This window comes from Crocuta crocuta, unplaced genomic scaffold (genome assembly GCF_008692635.1).
Source record: "Crocuta crocuta isolate KB4526 unplaced genomic scaffold, BGI_CrCroc_1.0 scaffold221, whole genome shotgun sequence".
In the NCBI taxonomy this organism is placed as follows: domain Eukaryota; kingdom Metazoa; phylum Chordata; class Mammalia; order Carnivora; family Hyaenidae; genus Crocuta; species Crocuta crocuta.
The window spans coordinates 1,410,792-1,421,893 of NW_027528610.1; the positions used below are offsets into that span (position 1 = coordinate 1,410,792).

General features: G+C 50.4%; 1 protein-coding gene across 1 annotated transcript in view; it reads left to right on the forward strand.

The window, feature by feature from the left end:
* The first annotated feature begins 130 nt into the window (after positions 1–130).
* The window catches only part of ARSH (arylsulfatase family member H), a 23,155-nt gene continuing 12,183 nt past the window's right edge, over positions 131–11,102 (forward strand). Inside the window, exons 1-6 of the mRNA XM_077754735.1 lie at positions 131–150; positions 1,624–1,773; positions 3,030–3,151; positions 3,670–3,795; positions 4,441–4,864; positions 7,291–7,427. Of these exons, the coding sequence (XP_077610861.1) occupies positions 131–150; positions 1,624–1,773; positions 3,030–3,151; positions 3,670–3,795; positions 4,441–4,864; positions 7,291–7,427 (979 nt within the window). The remainder of the gene's footprint in view (positions 151–1,623; positions 1,774–3,029; positions 3,152–3,669; positions 3,796–4,440; positions 4,865–7,290; positions 7,428–11,102) is intronic.

The window sequence follows — 11,102 nt, forward strand, 5'->3', positions numbered from 1 at the left end:
AGAGCCGGGCGGGGGGGTGGGGGAGGTGACCGCCTTCCCACGCGGGCTTGTCTGCCCCTGAGACGAACGTCGATGGTGCATCTGGTCCGTTCCTTCTTTCCGTCCCCAGGGTGGAGCGCACGCAGCCACGATGCGGCCATTCTGCAGCCGGTAAGTAGGCGTCGCCGTCGCCCTCTGTATCCAGACAGGACGGCTCGACGTCCCAGCCTGGTTCACCGCGGCTGATGTGACCTGTGCTTCGTCTGCTTGACACCTGACAAGGGTCGGGAAGGGTGTGACGGGGCTCTGGGCGGATGGCGTCCTATAGGATGGCTTTTCCGAGGAAACCTTACCGTAAGGATGACAGCGCGGAGGTGGGGATTGTCCAAGGGCCACAGTCAAGATGGTGGCAGGGGTTTTAAGGACGCCCGTGCATGAGCCAAGGTTGGGGGGGTGTAGACGGGAAGCCATTGGACTTCTCTAGGGAGCACAGCAAGCGGATGTGTCGCTCAAGCGGCAAAAATGGGAAGCGCCAGCCTGGCCACTGGGGAGGGTTGTGAGACCTCTGAGTGACGGACGCCATGATTGCCGTGACTTGGCTGCACTGAGCACGGACGGAGGAAATGGATTTGAGATGCTCTTTCTTGAGGTGAAAGTAGTGAAAGCATCGACGTAATCTCTGGGGTTTAGGAGCCCGTTTCCTGCACGAGAGAAGGGTCCTTGGCTTGTAGGGACTTCAGTCCAAGGCTCTGTGCTTTTCTCTGCACAGGGTGGCATTTAGCACGGACAGATGGGTGATTCTACAGCCTCAGACTGTGCAGGATCTACAAATGGGTTACAATCCCCTTTTCAGGTGTTAGAAGGATTCCCAATGGTATTTTGAGTATATATTTTAATACTGTCTTTTAACAAAATTTTTTAATGTTTTTTGAAAAAGTTATTTCTGGGAGAGAGAGAGAGACAGAGCGTGAGCAGGGGAGGGTCAGAGAGAGAGGGAGACACAGAATCGGAAGCAGCTCCAGGCTCCGAGCTGTCAGCACAGAGCCCGACGCGGGGCTCGAACCCATGAACCGTGAGATCGTGACCTGAGCCCAAGTCGGGTTTAACCGACTGAGCCCCCCAGGCGCCCCCATATTTTCATATTTTGAAAAGTACAAGTGAACATCAGTACAAGTTGACTAGCTGGTGATTAGGCTCTGATTTTCCATTTTGGTTTTTTATTCAAATAAATCAAATTATTAGGCCTTCCNNNNGGCTCGCCCCTTCTGTGTTTTTTAGTTTTTTTTTTTTTTTTTAGTTTTATTTATTTATTTTAAGAGATACAGAGACAGAGACACAAGAGTGGGGCGCGCAGCAGACAGAGCCACCCAGGCGCCCTCCACTATTCGATTTTTTCAGGGCAAATTCTGTGTCTCCCTCTCTCTCTCACCCGCCCCCACTCATGCTCTGCCTCCACCCCCCCTTTCAAAAATAAATGAGTGTTGAAAAACATTACTTTGAAGAAGAAAACTTCTGGTTTCCGAGCAAGCCCGCTGAGCTCCGTGGTGTGGCGGGAAGGGGCGAGGAGTCGCGTTATTTCGTATTTTCCGCCGCACGGTGCAGGCGCGTCCTGACCTGTGCCCGTCCGTCCCCAAACGCCCCCAGGACCTGCGGGCTGTCCGTGCGCCTCTGGTGCCTGTTTGGGGCCCTGAGCTCAGCGCTGCAGACGAGGAACGCCAGGCCCAACATCGTGCTGCTGATGGCGGACGACCTCGGGGTGGGCGACGTCTGCTGCTACGGCAACAACACCGTCAGGTAAGCCGCCGGGTCCCTGGGCTCCCAGGCTCCCCTGTGCTTCGGGGCTCTCAGGACGGGCTTCTCTGGAAAGTTCACATCCTCTGGGTCTTATCACGTACGACTGAGGTGCAAAGATGCCACGTCCCGTCCAAGGGCCAGCGCGACAGAGCGCATCCCGCGTGACCTGCAACGACACACCTTGACCTTGTTTGCCCTTGCAATGTGGGTCACGGACTAGGCTGTGTTTTAAGCATCGTTTTGGTCAGACGACAGACATCACTTGGGATTCGTTGTTTTTTGTAAATTTTTTAAATGTTTATTTTTGAGAGAGAGACACAGACAGCGTGAGCGGGGGAGGGGCAGAGAGAGAGGGAGACACAGAATCTGAAGCAGCTCCAGGCCCTGAGCTGTCAGCACAGAGCCCGACGCGGGGCTCGAACCCACGAACGGCGAGATCACAACCTGAGCCGAAGTCGGACGCTTAACCGACTGAGCCACCCAGGAGCCCCTATTTTATTTATTTCTGAAAGAAAGAGAGAGAGAGAGAGAGAGACAGCGTGAGCAGGGGAGGGGCAGAGAGAGAGGGAGACGCAGAATCCGAAGCGGCTCCAGGGTCCCAGCTGTCGGCACAGAGCCCGACGCGGGGCTCAAACCCACGAACCGTGAGATCATGACCTGAGCCGAAGTCGGACGCTCAACCGACTGACCCCCCGGGAGCCCCTGGTTCTTGTCACCATCAACCACGATGTACACAGATGGCCCCAGACCCTGACACTGAGACTCTCTGGACTGGGGACAGACTTAATGCCGGGGACGTGCTTTACTCACGCGACAGCCTGTAGCCTCCGATCGTCCCCCCCAAATTTTTGCAGACCTTGAAATATCAGACAAACAAGGTAGGCAATAAACGACGCCCCAAAATGTCACGATTTGGTTATTTTTTTAAAGCTGCCTTTTACTGGAAGAAATACGGCACAATTTTGTGTAACCCAAGGTACCCCTTCATTTCGGGAATATGATGTAAGCAAATGGAGTCCGTTTCGCACAGAAGCGCGAACCCGCTCCGAGCGGTGGTAGTCGAATTGTACCCGTGGTTGTTTCCGTTCTGAGCTCGACGCAACCCAGCAGGTGGATGGACGGACGGTTAGGAAGCACGCGTTTCGTCAGGTTTAGGGGAAACAGTCAGGGGGACGGAGAGGAGAACGGGTGCTTTGAACTTTCTGAGCTTTGCTGAGAGTTAGCAGCGCAGGAGCTGAGCTTCTGTCCGTCCGCAGCACCCCGAACATCGACCGCCTGGCGAGTGAGGGCGTGAGGCTCACCCAGCACCTGGCAGCGGCGTCTGTGTGCACCCCGAGCAGGGCTGCCTTCCTGACCGGCCGGTACCCCATCAGATCGGGTGAGGGGGCCCAGCAGTCGTAGCTTTCTCTCCTGCTTCCTTCTCGTTGGTTTGTCGTTTAACTCCTTGTCATGAGATGGGATGGGATTAAGAATCTAAACGCGGGGCGCCCGGGGGGCTCCGTGGGTCGGGCGTCCGACGTCGGCTCAGGTCATGATCTCGCGGTTCGTGGGTTCGAGCCCCATGTCAGGCTCTGTGCTGACTGCCAGCTCAGAGCCTGGAGCCTGTTTCAGTCTGTGACTCCCTCTCTCTCTGACCCTCCCCTGCTCACGCTGTCTCTCTCAAAAATAAAATAAAACATTAAAAAGTCTTAGAAAGAAAGATGACATCAAAGTTGAGAATCGAGGTCCAACGACATCACCCAGAGTCACAGGCAGTGACATTGGAACCTCGGATAATCAGCCCAGATACGCCCCACGCAGCCTTTGGGGCACGTGTGTACTGAGCCCCCGGGCTTTGCCGTGAGCGCCCTGACGTGGACCGCAGAGCTCACCTGCTCCCTGCTTCTCTGCACGTAGGCATGGCGTCTCCCTTCAACCTGAATCGAGCCCTCGCCTGGCTCGGAGGCTCGGGCGGCCTGCCCACCAACGAAACCACGTTCGCCAAGCTGCTGCAGCATCGCGGCTATCGCACGGGACTCATAGGTACGGGCTGTGGGGGCGCCGGGCGCCGGGCTCAGCCCCCCCGGGGACACACCAGCCCACTTCTGCGTTGCACGACCCATGCGAGGAAGGGGCTGAATGCACGGTCACTCAGGACCTTTCCGGAATCTAGCGCAGGGCGTTGGGGGATCATGGTCGGGAGTAGCACTTGAGCTCATCGATTCTTATCCCCAAAATGGGATGTGTTGTGTGTGTTTTTTGGGGGGGGGGGGGTGGAGTGGATGCTGTTTTTGTGACATGACTAGCAGGGAAGTGAGTGCCTTTTAATTTTTATTTTAGTTCACGAATTTATTTTGAGAGGGAGAGAGAGAATGGGGAAGGAACACAGGAGAGGGAGAGAATCCCAAGCGGGCTGTCAGCGCAGAGCCCAGCGCGGGGCTCGAACTCACAAACCGTGAGCTCAGGACCTGAGCCGCAAGCAAGTCAGACGCTTAAGCGACTGAGCCCCCCAGGCGCCCCGAGAGCGGGCATTTTTAGATACGTCCAGTTCAACCAAAAGCATGAATAGTGATCCAGTTAGTACATTTGGGTGTCCCTCCCGGGGGGCCCGAGGGGAGCACGGCTTGCGGGGCGAGCGGCCCCCGTTCTGGAAACGGATGGGGTCCCGGCGGCCTGTGTCCCCCGCAGGAAAGTGGCACCTGGGTGTGAGCTGCGCGTCTCGGGATGACCACTGCTACCACCCGCTCAACCACGGCTTCGACTACTTCTACGGGCCGCCCTTCGGGCTGCTGGGCGACTGCGAGGCGTCCGGGACCCCCGAGCTGCACCGCGGGCTGCGTGTCAAGCTGTGGGTGTCCACGGCGGCCCTGGGCCTCCTGCCCACGCTGCTGCTCGTCCCCAAGCTCGCCCGCTGGCTCTCCGTGCCCTGGAAGGTCATCGCGGCCTTCGCCCTCCTCGCCTTCCTCTTCTTCCTGGGCTGGTATTCCAGCTACGGCTTCACGCGGCGCTGGAACTGCATCCTCATGAGGAACCACGACGTCGTCCAGCAGCCGATGCGGGAGGGGCGGGTGGCCTCGCTCATGCTCAAGGAGGCCGTCGCCTTCATCGACAGGTACGGCCACGGCGGCCGGGCTTGCTGCCGGGGGCTTGGTAGGCGAGGCGGGAGCTTGGGCTGCTCTGGGTGACGCCAGTCTGTGTGTGTGCGTGTCTGACATTTGCAACAGGCTGCGGAGTCTGTTTCGCATAAAACTGGGGGCTCGATCCGACCAGCTATTTTCAACAGGCTGCAGTCTCTGTTTCAGACAAAATTGGGTGTCGCCCGGGTGGCTTGGTCCAACCAGCTACTTGCAACAGGGTGCAGTCTCTGTTTCAGATAAAATTTGGGGGCACCCGGGTGGCTCGGTCCGACCAGCTATTTGCAACAGGCTGCAGTCTCTGTTTTGGATAAAATTGGGGGGCGCCCGGGTGGCTCGGTCCGACCAGCTCTTCACAACAGGGTGCAGTCTCTGTTTCGGATAAAATTTGGGGGCTCCTGGGTGGCTCGGTCCAACCAGCTATTTGCAACATGCTGCAGTCTCTGTTTCGGATAAAATTGGGGGGCGCCCGGGTGGCTCTGTCCGACCAGCTACTTGCAACAGGCTGCAGTCTCTGTTTCAGATAAAATTTGGGGGCGCCAGGGTGGCTCGGTCCGACCAGCTATTTGCAACAGGCTGCAGTCTCTGTTTCAGATAAAATTGGGGGGCGCCCGGGTGGCTCGATCTGACCAGCTACTTGCAACAGGCTGCAGTCTCTGTTTCGGATAAAATTGGGGGGCGCCCGGGTGGCTCGGTCCGACCAGCTATTTGCAACAGGCTGCAGTCTCTGTTTCGGATAAAATTGGGGGGCGCCCGGGTGGCTCGATCTGACCAGCTATTTGCAACAGGCTGCAGTCTCTGCTTCGGATAAAATTGGGGGGCGCCCGGGTGGCTCGGTCCGACCAGCTCAGGTCATGATGTCACGGTTCGTGAGTCTGAGCCTCACGTCGGGCTCTGTGCTGACAGCTCAGAGCCTGGAGCTGCTTCGGATTCTGTGTCTCCCTCTCTCTCTCTCTCTGACCCTCCCCTGCTCTCAAAATAAATAAACGTAAAAACATTTTAAAAATAATAATAAAACAGAGAGTTAAGTTTCCTGCAAATTTTAAACACGGAAACGGCCACGAAATATATTCTGCTCGCTGTTTCTTGGTGCAAAGTGGAAGGAAGGGGCTTTGAGCCCCGTGGCTCCACTACGCATTGGTGCCTAAATGCATTTGCGCTTTCGATGCCTCCTGATGTGGCTTCGCCTCAGAAACAGCCCGGAAATACCCCCGTGCCCTTGAACGAAGGGGGGGCGATTCTGCCTCCAGATGCCTCGTCTGAGGTTTTCTATGTTCGACACAAGCCACGCGGGCGGGAAGCCAGCGGTGTCCCTGTAGACGCGTGACTGGGAGCAGGTGAAGTTCTGGGTGTCGATGCTCGAAGGCCGGGTCTCGGTGGGGGAGGGGGGGACTGGATGGGAGACGAGACGGTGTAACCCTGGGGGTTAACGAGTCTGACTACGGAGCCTCATTCACTCATACGCCTCCGTGACCGCCACGTGCATACTTTGCGCGAACACAGCGGTCAGAGTGGACTCAGCCAGCCCTGCGTTCGGCTCCCAAAGGCTGTGTCTGAGAGAACGCACCCAGTGTCTATACCCTTCGCCCTTCGTCATGCCCCATTGTAAGAGCATGTGAAGGAGGAATTTATTTTATTTTATTATTATTATTTTTTACATAGTTTATTGTCAAGTTGGTTTCCATATAACACCCAGTGCTCATCCCCACAAGTGCCCTGAATGAGGAATTTTAAATAACCTCACACGACGTTTAAATGGAGGACACAAGGGGCGCCTGGGTGGCTGAGTCGGTTGAGCGTCCGACTTCGGCTCAGGTCATGACCTCACAGTTCGTGGGTTCGAGCCCCGCGTCGGGCTCTGTGCTGACAGCTCGGAGCCTGGAGCCTGTTTCAGTCTGTGACTCCCTCTCTCTCTGACCCTCCCCTGTTCACGCTCTCTCTCTCTCCTAGAAATAAATAAAAAAACATTAAAAAAAATAAAATGGAGAACACAAGCAACAACATGAATTAGCGTCCAAACTGCTTCTCTCTTGCTACCTGTGATTCTGAACAAGCAGCCTCACAGCCCAAAGTTGATGCCAAAGCTCCAGCCATCACGTTTATGTTCCAGACAGCAACTGAGGAGAAAAAGAGGGGGGAGTAGGAGGAGGGAGTGAAGAACTCTGTTCAGAAGATAGAATTCACTCACTGTTTTGTTGCGAACGCGAACGTTTCCATATTCTTTATTCGTACTCACTGTCTTTGCACCGTGATTTTGTTACTCATGAGCGTGGCATCCATCAGCTAAGCACAGAGACAGCCTCTCTCCACTGTTGCAGGGCCTTCCACCCAGTGCAGAATCAGATCCCAGCGAAGGAAACGCCTTTGTGTGCGGCGGGAACTGACCTCACCTTCCGCCCCTCAGGTACAAACGCGGCCCCTTCCTGCTCTTCGTGTCCTTCCTGCACGTTCACACCCCGCTGATCACCAAAGAGAAGTTTCTGGGGCACAGTAAATACGGCCTCTATGGAGACAATGTTGAGGAAATGGACTGGATGGTGGGTAAGTACTGAGGAACCCAGTGTTAAGCACCTGATGCACGGGCGGGAGAGGTGCATCCTGCCTCCTCAAGTAGCGGTCGGGCCCTTGCACCGTAAGTGTGTGTAAGTGTGTGTGTCCCCTGACACCGGTAAGTGTGAGTCCCATGAACCGAATGAAGATCTGGCGGTCGGGGCCGCGCAGTCACTGACAATTCCCCCGAGAAAGCAGTCACGCTTACGAATGTGGGGTCTTCTGTCTTTAAGATGAGGAGACAATTAGTAAAGTTACCAAAGGGTGCTGTCCTTCCCCATTATTTTCACGGATATTGAAGGAAACCTGTTATGGTCGTGGGTTCGAGCCCCGCGTCGGGCTCTGTGCTGACAGCTCGGAGCCTGGAGCTGCTTCAGATTCTGTGTCTCCCTCTCTCTCTGACCCTCCCCCGCTCACGCTCTCTCTAAATAAATAAATTAAAAAATAATAAATGTTAAAAGATAAAAAATAAAAAGGACATGTGTTATTGCTATTACTTCATCTTACGAGAAACGCTTAGAAATGTAGGAGGGATTTTTTTCTAGGACGAAGCCATTTGTTTCAAAACCGTAAGGATCAATGTAGAAAATAAGACAAAGGGTAATAAATGAGAAAGAGCGCTGCTGAGCAGGGAGGTGGGGGGAAGCTTCTCAGTAAAATAACAAACTGCACATTTTCTTCCACTGGGCGCACGACGGAGCATCTCTTCATCTCAAAAAGGGTATTTTAGTTTCGAATTTTTGTTTATGTGTATTTTTGAGACAGCGTGAGCAGGGGAGGGTCAGAGAGAGAGGGAGACACAGAATCCGAAGCAGCTCCAGGCTCTGAGCTGTCAGCACAGAGCCCGACGCGGGGCCCGAACCCACGAACCGTGAGATCATGACCTGAGCTGAAGTCGGACGCTTAACCATTTAATTTACATTTAATATCTGTTTAATAGGTATTTAATATCTATTAATTTCATATTTCATGTATTCAATATTCATTAATAGTAAATTATATGTTTAATTTAATACCTAGTAATGTATTTGATATATATTAATATCTAATATCTATTAATATTCATTTGTATTTACTATCTATTGATTTTAATTTAACATACATTTATGTAATATTGATTAAATTAAGATATAATTAACTTAAGTATTCAATATCTAGTATCTTGTTAAGACATATTATCTATTTATATATTTATTTAAGATCTATTAACAGTAATAGATTTAATGTATTTAATATCTATTAATGTTAAATCAATTAAGTATATAATTACGTTAATATTATGAATCTATCCATGCAAGCTAAACATTCATGTTCCTATGTGTACGCATATACTATTTATATGTGTCTGTGCGCATATTACAATATATATGGTCTTTTTAGAATTTCCTGGCAGATGTACAGGTTGAAACCTACTGCAAATTGCTACAAGTAAAACCACCTAACGTTAACTTTAACGTCAGGTAACTTTAACGTCAGCCTAACCTCCTAACCTTAGTGTCAGTTGCAACATTATGTTTTCTCTCCTTGGCGTTTCCTATGCTCGGAGATAATCTCCTCTGCAAAGGAGGTATTTTGTTGCATTTCTAAGTCCACGAACAGTTACGCAAAGGGACTTTCTGTCCGTGTTCCTTTGCAGAGTTTGCTACTAACACATAATTATGTTTATTCTGTCATCAAAGCGACTCCAGGATACAGGTGCCTTGTAAACACTATTAATTACATTTAATCCCGGGGCTAATCCTGTCTGTGAAGCTGGGAGAATTTCCCCGAACAACATCTGCCAAAGGCTCTGTGGCTTAAATAAATTTTTTAATGTTTATTTTTGAGAGGGAGAGAGAGCAGGGGAGGCTCAGAGAGAGGGAGGGAGACACAATCCGAAGCAGCTCCAGGCTCTGAGCTGTCGGCACAGAGCCCGACGCGGGGCTCGAACCCACGAACCGTGAGGTCACGACCTGAGCCGAAGTCGGACGCTCAACCGACCGAGCCTCCAGGCGCCCCTCCCTGCATGGCTTTTGAAAAATATCAAAATGAAAAGCAGATAAAAAATCAGAGAGGCGTCGTGTGTGTGTGTGTGTGTGTGTGTGTGTGTGTGTGTGTGTTTTCTACTGGGCAATATGATGATACAACTTACGATCTTTTCCTAAGTTATTAACTCTCTCAGGAAGAAGCCATAACAACATTACAGTCAGAGTGACCTGCAAAGTGAGTGAATTTCCTGAAACGTCCAGGGGGCAGTAACATTTTAGATGCTCTATTCAAGCACACTTGAGTTTTAAAAAAATTTTTAGACACTTTATTTTTGCCGTCTTTCCCTATTTTTGTCATATGTTTATGATTATTGTCTCTGTACACACGCACGTACTCACACATCTATACGTTTTGTACCTTGCAAACACATAGGCCTACATATATATGTATGTACTTATATATATATAAGTACATACATATATATGTACAATATACATATATTACAAATATATATATATATATATTTCCAAAAAAATCAAAACGATTCGCATCGGTGTCATTTACTTTGTATACCTTACGAATCCCCTTTATTGTAAACACGAAAGCCAGCTCCACTGACAACGGAGAACGTACATAAAATTTTCCTTTTACCCCAAAGCCACTACAATCTTGATCTCGCAAAATCTGGGGCTTTCAACTATGTTGATTTCTCGCCAGAACATTTAAAAAAAAGAAATGGCCAGTGTGGCTTCGGAAAAAGCCCCGCTTTTCAACAGTGAAACGTGAAGGTTCACGAGGTTATGTTTAACGAGTTTTCTTCGCAGCTAGTCACATGATCTTTACACGTTTGAGGAGAACATGGGGAAGGGGGTGCTCTTAGACGGTGGGACCTCGAGTGACTTAAAGAAGCCCGGGGCCAATGTCTGCCTGGGATCAGAAATTCACTCGACATCCTTTGGTTTGTGGCTGGATCAGCTTTCGACTTGTTTCAAAAACACGTTCATCCTGCTAAGGGTGTGTCGACACTTACACACCGTGGTTGCCAAGTCTGGCAAAGTATTAAGAGGGAGGCTCAACCAGAAACTGAGCAGAATGGCTGGCAGGTCAGATGCGGCCTTCAGAGGGTCGTGGGGATAGTGCATCCCGTGGGGGCCCGGGGGCCCGCGGCTCTCGTGAGCAAGGGTCCGACGGGGCTTATTTATTCCTGCAGACGTCAGATTTTCATCTGGGTCCTCTGTCGTGTGAGCGCCTGCGAGATTCTTTTAACTGCCAGACCTGGTATTTATTGCCGATTAAAATCTTTGCTGTGGCTGTTTGAATCTGGAGCGACGATAGTATTGTAGTACTACATACTAGTTCATACTTCCTAATACATCATTGGTGTATATGTATTTAAAAAATACCGTGTGTGTATATATATTATTACATAATTTCTAAAATAAATATATTTTCCTGTATATTAGATAAAACATGTTTNTAAAAAAAACCATAATATATGAAACATCTTTTATATTTATTAAATATATTTATCATATGTAATAAATTATTTATATTATATACTAATTATTTTTTATCTATTTATAGTGAATATATGCTTATGTACACATATAACATATTATATATAATGCCTAATATATAACAAGTAATTATAAATATAAATTATGTTATATATATGTTATATACATATGACATCATATA